The 26,453-nt window shown below is 35.3% G+C and overlaps 1 protein-coding gene across 1 annotated transcript in view; it reads left to right on the forward strand.

Annotated features, from left to right (window-relative positions):
* cntnap5a (contactin associated protein family member 5a) overlaps positions 1–26,453 on the forward strand; it is a 112,498-nt gene that overhangs the window by 28,149 nt on the left and 57,896 nt on the right. Inside the window, exons 2-4 of the mRNA XM_056465263.1 lie at positions 265–375; positions 5,428–5,621; positions 24,398–24,545. Coding sequence (XP_056321238.1) covers positions 265–375; positions 5,428–5,621; positions 24,398–24,545 — 453 coding nt within the window. The remainder of the gene's footprint in view (positions 1–264; positions 376–5,427; positions 5,622–24,397; positions 24,546–26,453) is intronic.

The following is a 26,453-nucleotide window of genomic DNA, read 5'->3' on the forward strand; positions in this document are numbered from 1 at the left end:
TACAGTATTAAGATTTGCACACCTAATCTCAAATATGTGTTAACTAGGTGTGATGTGAAGCGCATACTGTCGGTGCATGATGAATTTGCACTCAGGATTATTGGGCATATGTTAGTAAAGAGATTCATCTCACCTGTCTGATGGATGATTATCCTGAACAGAAAAGGATTTGTCTGATGGAAATCTGTGTTACGCATTTGTGAGATTGGGGTTTATTTTCACATTAGCTAATATTTGTCTGTTTTCTGTTTGTTGCTTATGCAGACAGCTGCGATGGATCTCTGTCATCTCTTCTTCCTGCATCCTCCTTTCAGAGCTCTTCGCATTTCTCAGACAGTCGAGCTGCTTTCTTTGCCAAGCTAAACAAAAGAGATGGTAAGTTTGTGCTTGTTTGTGTTCATATATGTGTCAATTAAGGAGACAGAATTAGTTATCTAAGCTATTCTGAATATAGTTACCCTTTGTTGCCTGTACATGCTATATTGAGCATTAAATACAGTTGAGGTCAGAATTATTAGCCCCCCTTAGATTTAAAAAAAAATATATATTTCCCAAATGATGTTTAACAGAGCAAAGAAATTTTCACAGTATGTCTGATAATATTTTTTCTTCTGGAGAAAGTCTTATTTGTTTTATTTCAGCCAGAATAAAAGCAGTTTTAAATTTTTTAAAGCCATTTTAAGGTCAAAATTATTAGCCCCTTTAAGCTATATATTTTTTTGATAGTCTACAGAACAAACCATCATTATACAATAACTTGACTAATTACCCTAACCTGCCTAGTTAACATAATTAACCTAGTTAAGTCTTTAAATGTCACGTTAAGAAGTGTCTTGAAAAATGTTTAGTCAAATATATTATGTACTGTCATCATGGCAAAGATAAAATAAATCAGTTATTAGAAATGAGTTATTAAAGCTATTATGATTAGAAATGTGTTAAAAAAATCTTCTCTCCGTTAAACAGAAATTGGTGGGAAAAAAAATAAACAGGGGGCTAATAATTCAGGGGGGATAATAATTCTGACTTTAACTGTATGTATAATTAATGGGAGACCTAATGTCAAGTAATGGCAATTGAAATTCTAATGTTATACATTATATTTTAAAATATAATAAAATATAAGAGTTATTTACATTGTAATAATATTTAGGATTATATCTGTTTTATTGTTTTTATGATCAAATAAATACAGTCTTGGTGACCATAAGAGACTTTTTTTCGAGAGAGGTCTGGCTGCAGACTTAGTGCAATCTGAGCTCCATCCTATGCTTTTTAATGCACTCACCTTATCCCTTACCCTACTCCTCACAGTTACGTCACTAGCTCCATTGAGTGCATTGTGTCTGACATCTCAGCTTGCATCATAAAGGCTGCATCCAGATACTATTGCTTTTTACAGAAATATATAAAAACCATACTGGCACTAAACTATACAACAATAATATGTGATTTTGTGGATAAGCATTGTAATATTTAAACAACTGTTTACAAAATGTCAATTTTTTTCATGTTTAGTCATTTACAGAGACCATATCAAGTGTAATGCTTCTATATAATCAGTATTAGGGCTGCGCAATATATCGTTTCAGCATCGATATCGCAATGTGTGTGTCTGCAACAGTCACATTGCAGGATATGATTTTACTAGAACTTCTATGTTAAGCGGCTTTGACATAATCTACATTGTAAAAGCGCTATATAAATAAACTTGAATTGAATTGAATATGCATTGTTGAGTTGGGATTATAGTTTATCAGCACAACAATTGAGAATACATGAGATTTGTGGAGTCATTGCAAAGTATAACCATAACAGAGTGAAACGTCTTTTCTTTTTAAATCTGCATGTGTTTTAAAGGCATTTCAAGCATTCCGACACAAACATGTACAACTTTGTATCTTTAATGAACAATAATTTGACTGAATCTTAAATTTAACGAAGACTATACTGTGTTCTTTATTTACATTTTATTATTCAGTCCCTGTATTGTTTGACTCCAAAAGAAAAAAACATGAAGAACTGTTTATTTTACTTTTAATTTACTTTTGAAATCTTTCTGTTTATTTATTGTTTTATTGATTATTGTGGTGTGACTTTTGGCTTGTTACCGGGACTTTATGTAAACTTATTCTGGCTTGGGTTGCATCTTATTTTTGGCTGTATGTATTGTAGCGAGTCTAAGAAAGCACATTATAAATAAAATATATTGTTATTGTTAATATTACTATTATCTGGTGAAATTGTATTTATTGAATATATATTACAGAAAAACAAAATATCGCAATGTCATATTTTTCCAATATTGTGCAGCCATAATCAGTAATCTTTAAACTTTTGTTTAAAACACACAAATGACAAATAAATTAATATATTCAATAAAACGTTGCAAAATGATAACTCAAGGGCATTTAATTCATGCTAAAAATGACAAGAAAACCACAGCTCCGCCTCTAGAAAATGCCTTATCTCTGTGTCCTCTGAGCTATATATAGATGTGACTAACCTCTGCCATGTGCATCTATAACAAACTAAATGATTCCCCTCTCTAGGGGTCTGTGTAAACGCTGCTTCTTTCAAGTCAGAGGTCCCAGTTTAAAATTCTGCTCTGATCTGCTCCTGTGGTGTCCGCTGTGCTTGAGTAATGAACCTCTCTGCCCAGTCAGACCAGTTTCTCCATACGCTTCTGCATGATTGTGGAGGCAGAAATGCATCTTTAAATGGAGCTCATGCACTGTACATGTTAAGTGAGGTCAAGAGTTCGAGGTTTCTTGGCTTGTTTTGGAGTGAGAGGCGACCACTGATTGACAGAAGCCTACTCCATGAATACAAAAACAACTGAAAGCTGGACTGGAAATCTAGTTTTCCTAAATTGTTGTAGCTTAAAGTGTTTTGCTTGTGCTTTTTCAAATATTATCTTTCATGGATTTTTAATGTTGCTGTTTATGAATATAAAAGGTCTGCAAAGTCTTGATCTTATTGATCTGAAGTTTCAAACACTGTTCATCACAATGGTAACATCTAACAAAATGGTGGATGATGCAGTTTACTGGTCATTATACAAAATGATTGCACTGCGCTGTGAAAGATTCAGTTCTGATTGGTCAGTGATGGCATTCTGCATTTGAATATTTTTATCTAATGGTCATTAAACTGTATATTCACCATTGTCCCTGACAACCAATTTCCTGCAAGGTGTTGGTCCAGTGCTTCTTGTGTCAAAGTCTTGATCTTATTGCATCCAGTAGTTTTAATTGGTTGCCCATGTACAATGTCTTCTTTGACCCTCTTCAAGTACTGTAGTTGTACCCAGGCCCGCATGAGAGAGTTTGGTGGTGTGTGTTGAAACACGTTGAAGAGAAAAGTGTTTTATATTACTGGAGATGAAATTCACATATGCTAGTGGGCATTTAATTTCCGAAACACGCTGTAAGCAATAGATCAGTCACAATTGATAAATAAGCAGTGGTAAAAGTGCCATTACTTACCCAAAAATATTGTGCAAGTAGAGTAAAAGCATCTGTTGTAAATATTACTCAAAGTATAAGTAAAAAGTAGCCCTTTTAAAAGAACTCAAGAGTAGTGAGTAGTGAGTATTACACTGTGAAAAGCTGATGCGTTTACATGCAATGTGTGTAGGGATGTGTAAACGTAACATTCTGTAGTGCATTTAGTTCTTTTAAAGAGCCCCTATTATGGGTTTTTGAGAATAACTTTCCATGTAGTGAGTAACAGCTCTAAGTGAAGTGAAATATCCAGCTAAGGCTTAAATCTGAAAGTACACAGTGTTTAAAACTATTGATTCATTTATAAAAGAGGCTACTCATAGTGCTTCAAATGAATCGTCTTGATAACGAATCTTTAGCCGTGTCGGCATGACGTGGATAGAAACTTAAGCCCCACCCAATTGTTGCATGCGCAAACCAGGGAAAATTTAAACCTGCGGCTCCGCCCACAAACAGTAGCAAAGAAAGGAAGACAAGCACTGTAGCAGATGCCGTTTGAATTGAGTCATGAAGACGCTGTGGGATATCCTACTGGATATTATTGGAAGTGTGAGGGAAAGTTAGTGTTATTTTCTCTATCCAAAAATGAAACTGTGAAGAGTCAGTGGTTGAGGTTTATTTTTACAGAAATACCTCAGCATTATAGCCAAGCCTTGTGCTGTTCGAGTGCTTCTGGAATCTATACACTTACAACGGGACATTCGTCAGCCATTTGTTAAAGGAAGGATCAGAAAAGACTATTGACGTAAGGGACTTTGTCAGAGCTGGACAAAAACTTTATTAGTACATGGATCAGTGGATCATGGATCAGTTTCTTCCTCCATTTCACAAGTGCAAGTAAGTGCGATTAAAATGGTTGCCTCCTTGCTTTCTCCAGCTTGCAAATTATGTATTTAATTGTGTTTTATTATTTATAACCGCTTGTACTGTATCTGGTTAATGCTTCCAAACGGTTTGTTCAGTTTTACTAAACGAAGTTCAGTATTCATAAGTGCGATTTATTTTCTATGTGCGATTTGATTGGAAAGAAATCACAGGATTGATTTTTCTACCTAGCCAATTCCCATAGACAACAAAAAATAAAGTAGTGACTGCAGGTTGAAGAAAAGTAGTGGAGGAAAAGTACTGATACTGCACTAGAAATGGACTCAATGGAAAGTAAAAGCACACATTTTTAAATCTGCTTATTAGTAAATTGCAATTCCTGAGAAAAACTTCTCAGTTACAGTAGTTTGAGTAGTTGTAATTTGTTACTTTACACTACTGCAACTAAGACAATATAACCAATCAGAGTAGAGAAGTTCATTGAAAAAAGAAAGGTTTAGAGAGACAGGACCAAGCCATCAGGCACTGTAAAAAAAGAGCTTGAATGGAATGGCCTTAGGTGTATTTAGAGCTATTGTAGAAACCTTTAAAATACATGTACATTTATTGATTGAACAGATTGTTTTATCCAAAACGATGCACAAATGAGAGATACAAGGAATTCATCTTAAAGAGAAGTGTCATCTCAAAAGAATGGTTAGCATTACAAAGTTCCAGCCACTCATAAACAAAACACCAAAGCCAGAATAAGGACGGAATAAAGTTCACTGCATAAACAGTGATTCTGAAGATTCTGTTAAATTAGTATTTTCTTATTTTGTGTCTGTGAGCTTCATGCAAGCTGCGACCGGTAGCCAGTGATAGGAAACAAAGAGACATAAGCTCTGTTTGTTTTGATGAAAACCAGTCATTTTTTGTAAAGGTTTGAGTGCACATGATTTAAGTTTTTGTTTTAGCAAAGTAGGGGGCTTTAAATCACAAACAGTGGCAGTTTCCTTTCCTTATGTCTTTGTTTTGAGCAAGGGCACTCTACATTACACTCAAAATCAAATACCATTTTAATAAACGCTGACAGAGTTCTTATCGGCTTCCCTAGGAGGAGGTGGCTGGAGCCCAGAGTGGATGGATAGGTCTCCTTGGCTGCAGGTCGACCTCCAGGACCGAATGGAGGTGACAGCAGTGGCCACACAAGGACGTCACAGTAGCACAGACTGGGTCAGTGCCTACATGCTCCTGTACAGTGACACTGGACGCGTCTGGAAGCAGTACATGTTAGAGGACAATGTTGGGGTAAGTCGTACATTTGCACTAATTTAATATATTACCCGGAAATAGGTGAATTTTGTGAAATTGTCTCTGAAGTCTGTGCATTATCCAACAGCACACTGAAAACCAGCTGACTGAACTAATTTAATTGAACAAACTCTCAATTCAGTTGAGTTATGGAGTCTCCCAAAATTTGCATATTTAGGTTTGTGTAACTTGTACAGTGTATACCAAATGTAACATGTACATAAGATTTTAACTTTACATAACTTGGCACTGGTACATGTTATGTACTTAAAATTAGTAAAATCAAATGATTTAGTATTCATCACTTTAATCAAATGAAAATATCTGAAATTAATTATAAATGTGGGTAGTTCATTTAAAAGACTTTAAGTTCTTATTGGTAACTGATTGCTTTGTGAATACACATCCTTTATAACTCCAAACATGTTGAACATGTGCATCATTTTCTAAAAAACTTTATTGAAGAATCAGCACATGAATCTCAACAAAAGCTGTGTTTCATTTTTAGAGGCTGCGTCCTCCGAAGGATGCAGACTTCAAAGGTGAGTCCTTCGAAATCCACACAGGCCGAACCGAGCGTTTTGAAATGACACGATCTAGCCTACAGAGGACGGATCTCATCACCTAGCAAACGTAACAGCTGCAGTTAATAAGTGCTGATAGAATTTGTAATGACGTTTTTCAAAGTGATTTTAAAACTTATTTTAAGCGATCTGAAGACAAAACAAGGTATACAGAAGCTGGAAATATATTTCCTTTGCTCCATACATGTACACATAAACATGTAAACTGTTTATAAAATCACTCTTTAGTGAGACACGTCATACTCTTTTTGTTTTTAACATGTGTTTAGATATCCAAGTAAAATAAACCTAATTCATACATTTAAACCGGCGTTTTCTTTTAAAAACGTCCTGCCATTATCAGCGCGCAATGAATCTTGGGACGTTCGAGGCCGCGAAAGATCCACCAGTTGTGTCTGTCATTACCTGAGAAACGAAGGACGTTTAAAGGAGCCTTCAGATTTTTTCTGAAATGAGACAGCCTTCGTTGCGCCACAATGATGCAGCGCACTTCCAATGCATCCTTCGAAGGATGCAGCCTCTGAATTGAGACACAGCTGCAGGTGATATGCCTCATGGTGCAGTGCATGCTGGGGGAGTCATACAAAGTGTATTTATGTATTCCAGCATGCACTGCAGCAAGAAATATGTCATTGTTGAGATTCCTAGATTCTTCATGTCTGTGTTCAGATTGTGTCAGCTATCTAGTGTTTTTTCATAGCATTTCTTGGTCTCATTTTGTCGAATCACAGGACTATTTTTAAGGTTAAGTCACCGTATAGGTACCATAATGCCATTGTAATGTAAGAATAAATTCACTGGCAATATGAATAAGTGAATCAAACCTCTACATCTGACCATCTTTCTTCTTATTTCTCTTGTCATAGTTATGGCAGGCAAAGAGAAAGTAGCATAAAAAAATCAAAAGTCTAATGTGAAGTTCCATACACTGTTCACCACAATGGTGATATTTAACAAAATGTGGGATTTCGGTAAATCTGAAGACTTTTAAATACGGTCTAGTGTTAGTGGTTAGTGATAAGTGAAGCTGGTGCAGGAGTTGAGTTATGTGACTATAATGCAACATTTTAAGTAAGGTTTGGTAAAACCTGCCTGTTCCTACAGTGGCCGAGAGAGCTTAACGCGCTGCAATTTAAGAAATCATATGCAATTACAAAAAACACCAACAAATAAAGAAACGATCTTCATCAATTTGACAGCACACGTGTTGCAAATTGGTCACAATACAAACATCTGAAGAAACATGCTGCAAGTTCGTCACAACTCAAACAACCGAAGAAACGTGCAGCGCGTTTCTTCAGTTGTTTGTGTTGTGACCAATTTGCAACATGTGTGGTCAAATTGATGAAGATCGTTTCTTTTTTTGATGGTGTTTTTGTAATTGCATGTGCTTTCTTAAATTGCAGCATGTTAAGCTCTCTCAGCCACCGTATGTTTCAGTAAATAGAACATTCATGACTGCTTACATCAGGGGTTTCCAAACTCTGTCCTGGAGGGCCGATGTCCCGCATGTTTTAGTTTCAACCCCAATTACACACACCTGAATCATTCACCTAATCAAGCTCTTAGGTTTACTAGAAACTTCCAGGCAGGTGTGTTGTAGAAAGTTGGAGCTAAACTATGCAGGACACCCGCCCTCCAGGAGCGAGTTTGGACACCCCTGGCTCACGTAATAAATAAAGGAAATGCTAATCAAATTTATCTAAATGACTGCATTATGTAAGAAGACTGCAGAATGATATGAGAAACAGTACAGCACAGCACAGCTATGGGAAATAAGCTGTCTGTTGCAATGGTAGATTATGCAGTTTACTGGTCATTATATAAAATGATTACACTGCGCTGTGTAAGAGTCCTTTCTGATTGGTCAGTAATGGCACACTGCATTTGAATATTTTCAGCCAATGATCATTAAACTGTTCATTTTAAACCAATTTCTTACAATGTGTTGGTCCAATGCTTCTTGTGTCACTCCTGAGTGTCTTTTTTACACACATAACTGTACAATTTCTTTTCAGCTCAGTATTTGGTGTGTTGTTTATTTATATAATTTTCAAGTAGTAAGCGGGATAATGTATATTCACTCAGACATTACAGCAAAATGAGCCCTTCAGAGCATTTTGCTATGCGTCTGAGTTCTGAAAACCCTGTTTGGGCAGATTTTCCGATAAAAAAGTCATTATGCCTTGTGTCATCTCTTTTTCTGGCTTAATATTTACTCATCTAATTGATTACGCATAACCTTTTCTGCTGCGAAGGGAAATGATTGTCTTGTTTTGAATATCTTTAGTGCAGTTTATTTTGATGAGCTGGAAAGTTTCCATTAACTGAACTGAAATCACGAGCATATGAATTGCTGCTAGCATTTCTGAGATTCCTGAAATAGAATCATACTAATGATGCTGAACCTGCGCAGCCTTTCAATCATCCCAGGTGTTTGAAGAGAGCTTGATACAGTACAGAGTCACAGACACATCTATTGTCTTTTACTGGCCTCTGCACTTACAATGCCAGTAAATGACAGAATTCCCATTGCCTGAAATCACTGCTGTGTAATTATGTTTAAATGATGAAACCCCAACTTTATTAAAGATATAATGACATTTTCAAAGTGTGTTTAATGAAAGGAGAAGATTGCAGTCGAGTAAGATGTAATTAGCTTTTAATGTGGTGGAAATGTAGAATAAAGTTGATCAGGAGTGTAAAAGCAACCTGCACAGCATAATGAAATGATGCTGTAAGGCGTTCTCCGTCTTATGCAGGTCTGATTGACTCGGTTTAGCTGAAATACAGACATCTTACAGGCAGGTTATAAAGGTGCATTTTTTCAACCAAAAACTGGCAGTTTACTAGGTATGTCTTGCCAGATCCAAATTTGTCCCCCTTTTGTGTTCAGACTTTTAGACATCTGTGACTACAGTCACTCATGATATCTCATGACATGACGTTTATAACCAAGTCAGTTGCTGTATCTGCATTTATAATAATGCATTGGTCAATACATTGTACAAAAATAAAACATACATATGCACAATAAAATCAATAAAAGGTTTTTACACAAAAACAAATGTTATATCTTTATGATGAGCACAATTATATTGTTTAAAACCCCTCTTTCGGTTCAAGTCTACCTCATAAATTTTTCAAAAAACGCTTCAAGATGGGCGTGGAGCACTGCGAGCAGAGGGAGAAGTGGGCGTAGCCAGCAGAGCAGGGGAGAAAGGGGGGAGCGAACAACTCCTGTCAGTTGGCTCACAAAATGAGACCCAAACCGTGAGAAGACTGATTTTATAGTATACAAAGTTAAAATTCAAAGAAATAAACAGTAATTAATTCAATGCCCTGCCACATTTGTTATTCGTAATTTCATATACAAATAACAACAATTTGTTATATCATTATAAAGATAACCGCGTTTATATAAACACTATAAATGAGGAGGACTTCTCTCCACCTTAATCCCTGAGTCTGAATGCAGAGACAGTGGATAGCAGTGCAGCAGGTCTCTTGCCCTGCCTATTCCAACCATTAGCCCTGCCGGTAATATAGAGCATTTAAAACGTAGGTGAACACAGCAGAACAGATATAGGCGATGTATCTGAATGGTAGCAAACTCAACTTACAAAAGACAAAGTCCGCCATTCTCCAATTCTCGTTCAGCTCTCTCGACAAAAATACTTGTGCAAACCAACAGCTTTGCTGTATCAGGCCAGACAGAATCGCGGGGGAAAACATGCAACAAACTCTGTGGATCATGGAAACAAACACATACGGTCCGTGTGGTCTCACCAAGTCATTGGGTCTCACAGCTTGGCATGTCTGCCTTGCCTTTGGAGAGCATGTGCTCTCATGAATAATTAAGAAGCAGGGTCTGAATGAAATGAATGAAAACTGAATGAATAATAATGAGAAACTGACGGGTCATCACTCCACTTTCAGATTCGAGATACGTCGCCGATTTTGATCTCGTTCTAAAAATTATTTTAAACCTGGAAGATGAAATTTGCTGACAAAAGCTCAAATATATCAATTTTTTCCCTCAATTAAAGCTGACAGGTGCTCAGATGTTCCCTTAATTGATGCTCAACACTCGCACACAAATCTGGAGTACTCCAAGGTGTGTGGACATGGGGTATTTTTTTTTCTTTTGAACTTTCTGTTGATCAAATAAACTTCTAAGATTTTTAACTTTTAAGTTTTTACACCTTAAATGTTAAATAGTCATGCCTATTTAATACTTTTGCTAAATCAGCTTATTAGAGTGGACCTATTCTGCCTTTTTCTACAAGATGTAAAATAAGCATCTGATATCCCTAGAGTGTGTATGTACACTATAGTTCCAGCTCAAAATACCACACAAATAATACTTTAAAACTCATTGAAACTGCCGCTTTTAGGCTTTGATCCTAAATTTGCTATTTTGATGACTGTCACTTTAAATTTAAATAGGATTGTGCTTTTTTTAAAAGAGGGCAGAGCTACAGATGTCTTTGTGTCAGCATAGTGGCCTTTATCCTCCATAGACAGCAACGGTCAATGTAAAGACAAAGACCAGAAAAAGAACCAAAAAATTATCATGTGACTTCAACTGTAATCATACGAAGCTCTTAGAAGACTTTTTGTGCATGTCAGTGTGCACGTTTACTACAAGAAATACAACAGTTGTATATATCCCTGCTGACTCTAATGGCAATATGTTGTACTGCCCATAGTACAGTTGAAGTCAGATTTGTTAGTCCCCCTGTTTATTTTTCCTCATTTTTTCAACACATTTCTAAACATAATAGTTTTAATAACTCATTTCTAATAACTGATTTCTTTATCTTTGCCATGATGATAATAAATAATATTGTACTAGATATTTTGCAAAACACTTCTATACAGCTTAAAGTGACATTTAAAGGCCTAACTAGGTTAATTCGGTTAACTAAGCAGGTTAGGGTAATTAGGCAAGTTATTGTATAATGGTGGTTTGTTCTGTAGACAGTCTTAAAGGGGCTAATAATTTTGACCTAAAAATGGTTAATAAAAAATTAAAAACTGCTTTTATTCTTGCCGAAATAAAACAAATAAGACTTTACCTAGAAGAATAAATATTATCAGACATACTGTGAAATTCCCTTGCTCTGTTAAACATCATTTGGGAAATATTTAAAAAAGAAAAAAAATCCAAAGGGCGGCTAATAATTCTGACTTCAACTGTAATTCATCTAAAATAATTTGTGTTCTGAAAATAAATGAAGGTCTCAGGAGATTGGAACCACATGAGGGTGAGTAATTATTAAGATAATTTACATTTAGGGGGAGCTAATCTTTTTAAGCACAATGATATAATATTCCTGTGCTAATGGTATAATTCTCCTAACACTTTATGCAAAGATGCTACATCAGGGAGACATATTTCACAGCAAAAAAAAACTGAGATGGAGACAACAAATGTTTCCAGTCATCAGATCCTCAGCACTCCTGTATTAGCATTGCTTTATGCATGAATGAAAGCATGTGAACTAAAGCGTTAGTCACTTTGGATAAAATGCATAAATGTAAACATGAAACTGCATCTGTTAAATCTTGTCTCGTCTTTAAAAAGAACTCTTGTCTTAGCATGCTGTGACAAGCCGCAGTAAAGTATAAAAGAGTATTAGAAAGCCTCCTTTACAAAGGACACAAAGGTTTAGGTGGAGAAAAAAGTGTTTAAAGAAAAGAATGAGTTGCCAATAAAAAAGAATAAGGAAAACAGCGCTCTTAATTTGTTGTCAAGCCAGTGCTGAGCGAGTCTATACCTGTACTGTATCTGCAGCTTGTTTTCTGCGCTGTATGTCAGAGGTGGTCTTCCTGTGTAAGGTGTGAATGGGCTCCCCAAAGTGACAGATAATTGCTCTCTGCAGTCTGTGCTGCTGCTGCTGTTGATGTGTAATAGTGTTTGCTGTGAGACTGAGGAAGATTGAGTGGAAGAAACAAGTACATCTTGTAGAAGCTTGTGCTTCTCATATTTTTAATTAATAAGCAGTCAGAGGAGAGACTTTTCTACATTAGCTGGATATGCTTTAGTAAACATTAGCAACGTTAACAGATATGAACTAACCAACACAATCTTTATGACAATTCAAAATTCATTTAAATTGATGAAAATATAACAATCTAATTTAAATGTTAACACAAAATTCAGGTCTAATTCTTATACAGTATGATCTTAATATTTCCACAGTATGCTTAGGTCTGGGCGATATTGCAAAAAAATTATCACGATATCATGTTTCATATCATTTGGTAATTATTGATTATTTTTTAACAATACCTTTAGGAATATTAGGATTTTTTAACCACTTTTAATAATTTTAAAAGTCAAAAACAAAATTATTTTTAAAAATATGAGATCACTAAATAGTAAAATAAACATAAGTGTTAAAAACAACCCTAAACTTGATGAATAAATGTTAATAAATCAAAATCAAAGTGTGCAAAGTGCAAATGCTTAACAATCAAAGTAAACTTTAAGGTAGATCAATATCTGTAAGATGCTTCACAGCAAGAAGGTCACTGGTTCGTGCCCCGGCTGGGTCAGTTGGCATTTCTGTGTGGAGCTTGCATGTTCTCCCGGTGTTTGCATGGGTTTCCTCCGGGTGCTCCGTTTACCCCCACAAGTCCAAAAACATGTGGTATAGGTGAATTGGGTGAGCTAAATTGTCCATAGTGTATGTGTGTGAATGGGAGTGTATGGGTGTTTCCCAGTGATGGGTTGCGGCTGAAGGGCATCCGCTGCATAAAACATATGCTGGATAAGTTGGCGGTTCATTCCACTGTGGCAACCCCAGATTAATAAAGGGACTAAGCCGAAAAGAAAATGAATGAATGAATATCTGTAAGATGTCAATAATAATGATAAAGTAACAAGAAAAGAAACTAAAAAGCCACTCTGGCGACATCCTTACATCCTTTTTTATTTACATCTCACTGCTGCATTTCGCACATCGCACATCGCACTCAATTTCGCGTGTGTTAAAATCAACCTTTATTCTGACCTGAAGTGACAAGTGCAAGTGCATGGTTTCCTTTACTATTTTTAATGCGTTTTGCGCTCGTGCTCAAGCTGCCTTGCTGTCTTTCTGTATCCAGGTGGCCATCCACCGTTTTCTCAGAGGACGACAAATGGACAAATCATTGCTGCAGCACTGATACAAGTTTATGGAGAAAAGCAAAAAGTGCTGCAGTGTTTGGATGCGCTGTGTTTTGCATGAATAACTAAAACAAAAATAAAACTTAATTAAAATTAAACATTTGATAATAAATAAAACTGAAATAATAAAATAAAAATATAATAAAATAATAAAAAGTTAATTCAAATGACTATTAATGAGAGAACCCAAAAAGCGCTTGTTGACATTAAGGTCAGCATAGTTTGTTGAAAGTTTATATGAACTAATATAATGAACTAATGTTACTAATGGCATTCAAGTGATTTAAAGATAAACATCTGAGATCCAGACAGAGCTCATGTCCTGTTTATATTATGGTGCTGGAGAACTGAAGGCACACAGCGCTATAAAAGCAGATATAGCTGTTGACATGTATCTTGTTGGAATTTTCTAGACACACTTCATTCTTTGTCTTCATTTTCTCTCATCTTGTATTGCCGTCTACTCCTGCTGGGGGAACAGGATTCGCCTGCGTTGACAGAAAATTGCTGACTGCATTGGCTTTGTGGGCCTCGCCGCGGTCATTTCTTACGTCTTGCAGCCTGTGGGGCATCCAGCTACTGAGCTGCATTCATGCTGTCCTTTGTCATTTTCTTTTCTCTGACAGTTTGTGTGTGAAAGAGAGAGGGAGATATGAAGAGAGAGGTGTGCGTGTGCGTGCGTGTGTGCGTGTGTGTGTGTGTGTGTGTGTGTGTGTGTGTGTGTGTGTGTCTTGAGGATGTAAGGAGGTTACATAGATCATTTCTAGGACTGAATTATATGCTCAGGATTTACTCTCTAGAATGAAGGGATCAAACTGGAGAGGAAAAGGAAATTCTTTTTAATTTCATTTAATTTCCCTTTTCTTTTCCATTTTCCTTTTATTTTATATTTTTTCCATTTTTCTTTTCTTTTTCTTTCCTTTTTTCTTTTCTTTTTCTTTTTCCTTTCTCCCTTTTCTTTCCCTTTTCCTTTGCGTTCCTTCGTTTCCTTTCCTTTATTTCCTTTCCTTCCTTTCCCTTCCATTCCTTTTTTTCCTTTCCTTTCCATTCCTTTATTTCCTTTCCTTTCCTTCATTTCTTTTCCTTTACTTTATTTCCTTTCCTTTCCTGTCTTTTGTTTCCTTTCCTTTCCCTTTATTTGCTTTATTTCCTTTCATTTCCTTTCCTGTTACTGTCCTTTATTTCCTTTACGTTCATGTAATTTCGCTTCTCTTTCCTTTCCTTTCCTATTTCCTTTCCTTTTCTTTTCTTTTATTTCCTTCCCTTTTCATTCCCTTTCCTTTATTTCCTTTCCTATTTCCTTTGCATCCCTTTATTTCCTTTCCTTTCCTTTCCTGTCTTTTATTTCCTTTCCTTTCCTATTTCCTTTATTTTCCTTTCCATTCCTTTCCATTCCTTTTCTTTCCATTCCTTTCCTTTCCTTTCCTTTCCTTCCTGTCTTTTATTTCCTTTCCTTTTCTTTGCTTTCCTTTCCTATTTCCTTTCCTTTATTTTTCTTTCCTTTCCTTTCCTTTCCTGTCTTTTATTTCCTTTCCTTTCCCTTCCTTTATTTGCTTTATTTCCTTTCATTTCCTTTCCTGTTACTGTCCTTTATTTCCTTTCCGTTCAATTTAATTTCCCTTCTCTTTCCTTTCCTTTCCTTTCCTTTCCTTTCCTTTCCTTTCCTTTCCTTTCCTTTCCTTTCCTTTCCTTTCCTTTCTTATTTCCTTTCATTTTCTTTCCTTTCCTTATCCTTTATTTCCTTTCCTTTTCATTCCATTTCCTTTATTTCCTTTCCTTTTTCCTTTCATTTCCATCCCTTTATTTCCTTTCCTTTCCTTTCTTTTCCTGTCTTTTATTTCCTTTCCTTTCCTTCCGTTTCCTATTTCCTTTCCTTATTTTTCTTTCCTTTCCTTTTCTTTCATTTCCTTTCATTTTCATTCCCTTTCCTTTATTTCCTTTACTCATTTCCTGTATTTTCTTTCATTTCCTTTTTTCTTTCCTTCTCTTTTTAATCTAGTTTCATTTAATTTCCATTTTCTTTTTATTTTTCAACTTCTTTTTCTTCTTTTATTTTCATTCCTTTCCTTTTTGTCTTTCCTTTTTCCCACTTCCATTCGTTTCCTTTCCTTTCCTTTTTCTTTTCCATTTTTCTTTTACTTTAATACATTTCTTTTTCTTTTCCTTTCCTTTCCTTTCCTTTCTTTTTTCCATTTTCTTTTCTTTTTTGTTTTCTTTTGTTTTTTTCTTTTACTTCCTTTCTTTAAATGTCAGTTTCATTTTCTTTTTAATTTTCAATTAATTTTACAATTCTTTTTCATTTCGATTATACCTTTTTTATTTTTTTATCAAATTTTTTTCTTCACATTTTAACCTTTTGGCCATTTTGATGTAATGTCTCACAGTTGATGTTTTTAATTTGGTCTCACGGAAGAGCTTTCAATCTTGCGTTCTCACCTTGAATGCCTGATTCACACCACACCTTGAAGTTTTTATTTTGGTGGCCATATGAACAGGTTGCAGTATTCACACGCTGTGAGTGAGCGCCACTTAGCAGGAGTGAAGCTGAAGAAGGTGTAAGCCTAGTGTTAGATTTAAGACTATTTTTGACACATGCAGAACAGTAGCTCTCTGAATTCTCTAGAATATATTGAAACACAATAGGGTTCTCCTACTTAAAGAGAAAGAACCAAATCTCTTACCACAGCTATGCTGATGACACTCAGATCTACTTACCCTTATACTGCCTAATGACTACAGCCCCATTGACACCGTTTCCCAATGCATTGATGAATTTAACAAATGGATGTGCCAAAACTTTTTTCAGATAAACAAAGAGAAAACTGAAGTCATTGTGTCTGGCAACAGAGATGAGGTTATCAAGGTGAATGCGCACCTTGGCACTAAAAGTCCAACAACAAAAAATAAGGTCAAGAATCTTGGTGAGATTCTGGAGTCAGATCTGAATCTCAATAGTCATGTCAAAGCAGTTAGTACATCAACATACTATCATCTCAAAAACATTGCAAGAATCAGATGCTTTGTTTCCAGTGAAGACTTAGAGAAACTCGTTCATGCTTTTATCAGCAGCAGGGTAGATTACTGTAACAGCCTCCTCACTGGCCTTCCCAAAAAGACAGTCAGACAGTTGCAGCTTATCCAGAATGCTGTGGCCAGGATTCTGACCAGAACCAGGAAATTAGAGCACATCACGCCTATCCTCAGGTCTTTACACTGGCTCCCAGTTACATTCAGAATAGATTTTAAAATATTATTACTTGTCTATAAATCACTAAATGGCCTACGACCTCAATACATTACAGATATGCTTACTGAATACAAACCCAACAGATCACTCAGATCTTTAGGATCATATTTCTGATCATAAAGAGTTCAGCCAAAGCAGGGTGAGTCGGCTTTCAGCTACCACGCCCCTCACTGCTGGAATCAGCTTCAAGAAATGATCAGATGTGCTCCAACATTAGGCACATTCAAATCAAGACTGAAAACACATCTGTTTAGCTGTGCCTTTACTGAATGAGCACTGTGCTACATCCGACAGATCATACTATTATGTTTTTCTCTTTTTTTCATTATTTTATAACCTATTTTAACACATTTTTATCTGTTTTTAATCATTTTTATTATTTGTTTTTATTTTCTTATACTTGTCTCTTTTATTCCAGTTTATGTGTATGAATTGTGCTATATAAATAAACTTGCCTTGCCTTGCCTAAAGGCATAGTTCACCTAAAACGAAAAATTCTGTCATCATTTACTCACCCTTTAATTTGAACCCTTTATGAGTTTCCTCCTTCCTTCTGTTGAACACAAAGAAGATATTTAGAAAAATGCTGTATACCTGTAACATTTACTTCCATAGTATTTGTTTTTCCTACTGTGGTAGTCAGTGGTTACAGGTTTTCAGCTTTCATAAAAATATCTGCTTTTGTGTTCAACTCATAAAGGTTTGGTCCAACTAAACTCTGAGCAAATAGTGGGTCAATTTTCGTTTAAATACTTTTTTTAACTTTAATTATAATTTCCCTGGCTATTAAGAGTATACTGACCATTATTGACAACTTAGTTGCACTTACAGTAGTTTAAAATTATGTCCATTATTGAAGATTTACACTCTTGAAAATAAAGGTGTGAGTAAAAGATGTGGGATGGTATAAGGTAGCATGTTAAAGGTTCTTCGTGAGTGAAACAGGCTTAACGGTCCTTAATCAGTAGGGACACAAAAATATTTTCCGTCTGATGAACCTTAGAGGTGAAAGTAGCATTTTTTCCAAGAAGATCATTGAGGCCTTATCATAAAACAGTCAATTGTTACACTTGTCTTTGAACTTATTATAAAATGCTTTAAGACATTTTAAAATTGTTATTTTCATTTCAAAGAGGCACAAAACTATCAATTCTTATTCGTTTATTTGAGGAAATATATTTACTTGATTTATGGTGAAAACCATCATGCTTTCTAGTAGTTGATAAAGATTATAGCTCTTTAAACAATAAATTGAGGAAATAATTGGCATGATGCATTTATTTTAATGTATTACAAAATGCATTTGTAGCTAATTACATGGGATGTGGTTAATGTTAGTTACAGGTTCAGTAGTATGGCTATGTTAAAATATGGGTTAAGTGGTAGTGATATGGGTCAATAATGTAATTCTAGATGTATTTACAGAAAATATTTACATCTGTAATTACATGCAGGTACAGTGCATGCAGAAAGTATTCATAGCGTTCACTTTTTCCACATTTTTTAAAATTTGAAGTCTTATTCCAAAATGGATTAAATTAATTAATTTCCTCAAAATTCTACACACAATACCCCATAATGACAATGTGAAAAAAGATTTTTTGAAATTGATTCAAATTTATTAAAATAAAAAACCTGAAAAATCACATGTACATAAGTATTCACAGGCTTTGCCGTGAAGCTCTAAATTGAGCTCGGGTACATTCTGTTTCCACTGATCATTCTTGAGATGTTTCAACAGCCTAATTGGAGTTCACCTGTGGTAAATTCAGTTGATTGGACATGATTTGAAAAGGCATTCATCTGTCTATATAAGGTCCGGGGGTTGACAGTGCATGTCAAAGCACAAACCAAGCATGAAGACAAAGGGATTGTGTTGAGGCACAAGGCTGGGGAAGGTTACAGAAAAAAATCTTCTGCTCTGAAAGTTCCAATGAGCACATTGGCCTCCATCATCCGTGAGTGGAAGATGTTTGGAACCACCAGGAGTCTTCCTAGAGCTGTCCAGCCAACTAGGCTGAGTGATCGGGGCAGAAGGGTCTTAGTCAGGGAGCTCCAGTGTTCTTCTGTGGAGAGAGGAGAACCTTAGAGAAGGACAACCATCTGTGCAGCAATCCACCAATCAGGCATGTATGATAGAGTGGCCAGACAGAAACCACTCCCCACCTGTAATTTGCCAAAAGGCATCTGAAAGACTCTCAGACCATAAGAAACGAAAAGCTCTGGTCTGATAAGACTAAAATTGAACTCTTTGGAGTGATTTCCAGTCGTTACGTTTGGAGAAAACCAGGCACCGCTCATCACCAGGCTAATACCATCCCTACAGTGAAGCATGGTGTGCAGCATCATGCTGTGGGGATGTTTTTCAGCAACAGGAACTGGAAGACTAGTCAGGATAGAGGGAATGATGAATGCGGCATGTACAGAGACATCCTGAATGAAAACCTGCTTCAGAGTGCTCTTGACCTCAGACTGGGGCGATGGTTCATCTTCCAGCAGGACAACCGGACCCAAAGCACGCCACCAAAATATCAATGGAGTGGCTTCACACCAACTCGGTGAATGTCCTTGAGTGGCCCAGCCAGAACCCAGACCTAAATCCTATTGAACATCTCTGGAGAGATCTGAAAATGGCTGTACACCGTTACTTCCCATCCAACCTAATAGAGGCAGAGCTTGTGGCGTCATATTCAAAAAGACTTGAGGCTGTAATTGCTGCCAAAGGTGCATCAACAAAGTATTGAGCAAAGGTTGTGAATACTTAAGTACATGTGATTTTTCAGGTTTTTTTTTTTTTTTAATAAATTTGCAACAATTTCAAAGAATCTTTTTTCACATTGTAATTATGGGGTATTGTGTCTAGAAGTTTGAGGAAATAAATGAATTTAATCCAGTTTGGAATAAGGCTGTAACATAAAGATATGTGGAAAAAGTGAAGCGCTATGAATACTTTCCGGATGCGCTGTATCTTTCAGTGTAAGTAATATGTTAATCAAATGTTTAACCTTTTGTTACGAAGCAGATGATGGTTAGACTTAACAATTAATATGCAGATCACATGCATTCTGAATATGTGGGTTTAGTCCATACAGATCAGCTGTGATACATCCTCTTCACAGTATCTACACAATTACTGCTTTGAATTACATTGATATTTTAAATGTTAGTGCATAGCATTTGGTGATATTAAATATGTGATCTGAAGTACTTTCCAGTTAATTTTGTTTAATTTAGTTCTTTTTAGGTCAAAAACATGAAAATCCATAAGCATAAATTGTTTGGAAATGTTTATTCAATGTGTTTATATGCACAAATAAAATAATGTATTTTAATTACCTTCATTTGAGATTTTCTGAGCAAATATTGATATATAATTCCACTGACTATTTAATTAACCAGCATATTTATAATTGACTGACACTTCTATAAACTTTTCTTGTCAGTTCATCTTCATCTGGGTCTCGTGGCCAAAACTCACTTCTCACTTCATCTAAATCAACTCAATTCTTCATATGTCTGTCTTTCTCTCCCTCCATCTCTCCTCCACACCTCTCAGCGCTCACATTATACGGAGGCTTGAGCAGCCCCATAGGCAATCGATAGGAGGGCCTATGCTTTTGTTAGATTAGCTTGCTTAAAGCATGAGCCCATTTGAGTCCCATAAAGTATAATTGATGTAAAAGTCTGCGACTCATTTAGCCGTGACGGGCCAGAGCCAGAATGGCAGGAGAAGTGTGCTCAAAATCACCTCAGGCGTCGGTTTCTCACTTTGCTCACTGTACACATGCTAGCGCAGCCCTACAGCTCTCAGATGATGGAATCGTCACTTGCCAGGCCTTTGAATCCCTTTAGATATTTTGCCTGTTTTCTGCTCGGCTGGACAACTGTAAATAAAACATTTATGATGTTTCCTTGAGCAGGCGATGCACATTGGAGACAGTAAGAGAGGAAAGCAGGAGTGGAAAAGGCTTCTTGTCAGTTGTCTGGGGACCGTTTTGCTGTCTTAGCTCTCATTTAAACATGGTCACAGAGGCTCAGAGGTGCTGTCTATTTCTGACACTCTCGGGCCCTCGCTTCTCTGGGGACGGAGTGTAATTCATGTTTTGAGCGGTCAATGGAGATGAACACTTGGGCAGATCAGAAGCCACTTTCTGTTGAGGAAAACTGCCATCTTTAACATTAATTGGAAATGTTTGCTACAGTCATATTTTATGATTAGTTATTTGTGGTTATGTTCTGTTTGATCATTTAAATTAGCTATATTATTGTTGTTGTTGTATTTTAATTAGTTACATTTTACTTTTTAAATGTTTATATTTTTTATTTAATTAGTATTATTTTTCTGTTCAGTTTAGTTAATTTTTTACAGTTTTGATTGTTTCAATGTTGCCAATGTTTGCGTTTTGTAAAATAAATAACATGCATATTTATTTTATTTAATTTTAGTTAATTTATTTCAGTGTATTTCAGTTTGCTTAAGTTAGCAATAATACCCCTCCTGTGCCTTTGAATTGACTGTCTCCAGTCTTTCAGTAGAAAGACATTGTGAAGCAGGTGCTGATAAAGGTTTTGTGATGTGGACTCACACTGGTTTTAGTGGAGGGATGACTGGTAAATCACAGGAGGATGTAACAGTTGCAGACGTAACAGGGCTGATGAAACGGTCTATGGAGAGTCGGCGATAACGGCAGCAGTTCACGGGGGCTTTAATGAAGGAGGAGGAGGTCTAGCAGGAGTGGATTCAGGAATAGAGCTAATGAAGTGTAGAGAGGAGCTGTTTACGTGGGCAGCCTGTAACCGGGGCATCTCTCTGGATCCGGTGGGAGCTCCGGTGCGCTCTTGGGTTGAGGTGAGCTGATAGGTAATTGGACAGATCCATTGTTGTTTTCTCTTTTTTCCATCTCAGAGGTGGAAAAAAGAGAGGAAGAAGCAGTCAGGGACAGGATGCTGCCGTCACTGAGTGTCAAATGAGAGTCGTGTTGAGGAAGTGATGATGTAATGACAAATGCACTCGTGTTGACGCTGATGCGTTGGGAATGGAAAGATATACCTAAACCATTCAGTACAGAGGAGTTAGATGTACAAATAAGTAGATTATCTGTTTATCTTTTGCAGTAAGTGAAATAATCAAGTGAATATCATGAGAAAAAACTGAGTAAAGGCCAACACAATCTCACGGCAATTCGTAACTTTTTGATTTAGTGGCTAATTCGTACGAATTCGTACGATCTAATTCGTACAATTTAGTACGATTTGCTCATCCCCCCAATGATGATTGGGTTTAGAGGTGGGGTTAGGTGCCACGCCTCCTTTTTAAAATCGGACAATTTCGTACAACTGAACTCATACGAATTTGTACGAATTAGCCACTAAACTGACAAAACGTAAAATACTTATGTTTTCTCCTGAGATCAGGCAGGTAAAGGCCCATTATTGCTAAGAATGATAATGACAAGGATACAGAATTTTTCAAAAAGTCATTCTACATTTATACATAAATACTGGAGTCCACACCACAACTATAACACTAATGAACTATCTATACTATAAAGAGAAGAACTATATATTTAGACATTTGGAATTCATTTCAGAAGGATTTTTTCAGCTGATGAAAAAAATTCGAGCCGGTCAGAATACACCTGAGTTTAAGGAGTGCTTTAACCATTTTTAAGCAGCAGATGTTAAAACAGCAGCAGCCTTTATAATAAAAACACATACACACACTCCAGAAAGTGTCTAGCCTCCCTCGCTGTTAAAAAATTCTTGAAGAATCTGTAGTAACTTACTGGCAGCAGTTCACCAGTAACTTACTGTAAATCAATTACAACAAAAATAGCATATTTACATTTACAGCACCATTTCTCTTGCTGTAAATATATTTACAGAATTGTGTGTTTATCTTTACTGTACAACATGTACAGTAATTTTCACAATCCAACTTTAAAATGCAGCCACACATTGCAGAACTGTCCTACTTGCTGAAGTGTCCAACGCTTCAGTGAAATTCTGTGTCTTTTACAAAAATCGTTAATAGTGTATGCTGCTTGCACATGCATCAGGTCTTCCTTACAGTACCATAGTATGATAATGCTACTTGAACATATATTTCACCTCACTTGCCATAGTACTGTATGTTATTTGCACACGTGTCTTGTCCCCCTTGCCTTAGTATGCTACTTGTGCACTTGTCTGGCCTCCCCCACCAAAGTGTGCTACTGCGACAAATGACTTCAGAAAACCATCAACCTGCAGCTTAAACAGTTATGGTCTGTATTAAACCGATACTGAATCATCATCGTCTGTACCCTGATGCACCTTAGAAATGTTTCATTTTTCAGCATCGATCTTGCAGTGTGCACATCCTCAATAGTCACATCGCAAAGATATGTTGAGTCTGAATCATAGTTGACCAGGAGCTACAGAACTGTATTTAATCACTGTATTCGTGTGGAATTTATATGATTTATTTTAGAAAAACACCTACTGTTTTTCCACTTTTTGTCTTGCTACTAGTTCAAAGTGGAAACAAAATTATTTCATGTACCCCATTAACAGATAATTTCCTTAAAACAAGCGAAATGCAATATTTTAACTTGGTCAAAGATTTTTTTTTTTTGATGTTTGTACAAGAAATGAGACAAAACACAGTAAGAAAAGCATTTTTTTGCATTGTGATTTCTTCATTTCTGTACCTGAATACTGTTAGACCCCCCCAAAAAACCGTCGAATAGAGCTATTGAGACCATCTTTTAAAACTGTATTCATATCACAATATTTATTACAGAAAAATATCGCAATATAATATTTGGTCAATATCGTGCAGCCCTAATTTTGACACCCCTATTCTTTACGTTGTTGCTTTTTTGTTGAATTGACTTGCTTTCATTGTTCTCATTTGTGTATACTTCAGTTTGGATTAAATGAATAAGTGTAAATGCTAAAGGAGACTTCTTCTTAAAGAAGATCCTCCACAAACTCCAGTGCTCTGTTGTTATCTACACACATGCTCTCCTCAGTACTTTTGGCTGGCACAATATTCCTTTTTTTTTTATCTGTCTGCAAGCAGAACGAAGCACAACCTTTAAAGTCACTAACGTCAGATTGTTGTTTTTGCTGGCATCATAACAGGATTTGTGGACTGCGAGTGCTCACCAGGGGAGGTGATCATATTGTTGATGTTATTTATCTCAAAGGGACATAGAAAAGTCTGTCTTTAAAAAAAAAAAAAAAAGATGACGTCTCCTCCTTGTGATTCATCTGTATCCATGTGGTGTTTTGGTCATCGATTCTCGTGTTCTATACAAGTCTCAACTGTGAAATGAGTCAGACACAAATTACTGTCAAATTATGTGTGCTGGCAGACGAAAATGAGTTGACATTTACATGAACTGGCACAACCTTCAAAACAAATATTGCTTTTTGAATTCAGTTGGATTGGCTCATATGTAAATAGCTTAAAGATGATGCCTGATTAGCTAGAAATATAATAAAAAATCTTTACAAACACTTAAAAAATGGAAGAACATAGCTTTTAAAATTAATTAAGCTTTTTCATATATATAAAACGCTCATGTTAAAAATAAATATGTTAATTAATAGTTGTAATGTTTTATTACATATATTCTTATATCTTTTTTACCCAATATATCCAATATTTTCCACAAAAAAATTACATTTGTAACTCTTACACTTTAAAACACTACTGTGACACCACAGAGTACTACAATCATATAAAGTAAAAACTGTTATGTTTGTGTAATTGCAGAGGATTGTGGGTAACGTGAATACAGAGAGTGTGGTCCACCATAAACTGAGCCACTCAATCAGGACCCGCTTCCTCCGCTTTGTTCCTCTGGAGTGGAGCCCCAGTGGCCGCGTGGGCCTCAGAGTGGCAGTGTATGGCTGTGCTTACCGTGAGTACTTCATGTGTAATATATTACAAATGCTCAACAATTTTTTTTTTACATTTTTATATATTTATATATATATACAGAAATTGGGGAAAAAATAAACAGGGGGCTAATAATTCAGGGGGCTAATAATTCTGACTTCAGTTGAAGTCAGAATTTTCAGCCCCCCTTGAATTATTAGCCCCCTATTTATTTTTTCCCTAATTTCTATTCAACAGAGGGAAGATTGTTTTCAACACATTTCTAAACATAATAGTTTTAATAACTCATTTCTAATAACTGATTTATTTTATCTTTGCCATGATGACAGTAAATAATATTTTACTAGATATTTTTCAAGACACTTCTATACAGCTTAAAGTGACATTTAAAGGCTTGGTTACTTAGTTACTAGGTTTAATTAGGTTAAGTAGGCAGGTTAGGGTAATTAGGTAAGTTATTGTATAATGATGATTTGTTCTGTAGACTATCGGAAAAAAAAAAATAGCTTAAATGGGCTAATAACTTTGACCTTAAAATGGTTCATAAAAATTAAAAACTGTTTTTATTGTAGCCGAATTAAAACAAATAAGACTTTCTCCAGAACAAAAAATATTTAAAAAGCAAAAAAAAATGGGGCTAATAATTCTGACTTCAACTGTACACATATATATATATATGTATATATATATATATATATGTATATATATATATATATATATATATATATATATATATATATATATATGTATATATATATATATATATGTATATATATATATATATATGTATATATATATATATATATATATATATATATATATATATATATATATATATATATATATATGTATATATATATATATATATATATATGTATATATATATATATATATATATATGTATATATATATATATATATATATGTATATATATATATATATATATATATATATATGTATATATATATATATATATATATATATATATATATATATATATATATATATATATATATATATATATATATATATATGTATGTGTGTAATTGTAATGTAATTGTAATGTAATTATAAAGTACTCAACCTTAAGGAGGACAAAGAATGCCCCTCTTTTTTTTTTAAATAAATCTCAGCTGTCCTCAGAATGTGTTTGTGAATATTCAGCTCAAAATCCCACACTGATCTTACGTCTATATAATTAAGGAGAAATCTTTTTTTTTTTTTTTTTTAAGTGATGTTTATGATTTATGGAAAAATATATAAATAAGAAGTGATTGGATTACCTTTGTATGCTGGTTGTTTCTGTTTTCAAACGCCTTATCAAAATTTATTTGACATTGTGTGTACTCTTTTGGTGTTTATGCAGTTTTCCATTTTTTATTCAAAAAATGGAAAATTAATTAATTATGAAAATTAATTGTTGAACAACATTTTTTTAATTTTATTTATTGTAAATCAGTGTGCCCTGGTTTCTTTTTAAATAAATGGCAGTGAATGGCAAACAGAATCAAGGTTTTGTGGGTTTATAATAGAATGTGCTTTGAATAATAAAAAAGCGAAAACAGACTAATAGACTGATGAACTGCAGTGGTTTAGTTTAGAATTTTCATCAAATAATGTAATGTAATGTAATAATGTTTAGTTTTCCCACCAAACTTCATTTTATGCCCTCAGAACACTATTATGAGGCACATTCTGTGATTCATTTTCAGAAAAGAAAAGGAAATATTTTTTGAGTTGCAAAAATAGATTATAGAAATATCCTAGATCCAACTGCAGTTCTCACATTTCCACAGTCTTGGGAACAGGGGCAATAAAATAGTTGTGGCACAGTGTATTAGGTGATAACATTACCCATAATTCTTGCTGTGGATCTTCACATGCCCTCAGTCCTTTGTCCTTTTTGCAAAGTGTTTTTTTGAGGTTGTTG

This window comes from Danio aesculapii, chromosome 9, assembly GCF_903798145.1.
Source record: "Danio aesculapii chromosome 9, fDanAes4.1, whole genome shotgun sequence".
Taxonomy (NCBI): Eukaryota; Metazoa; Chordata; class Actinopteri; order Cypriniformes; family Danionidae; genus Danio; species Danio aesculapii.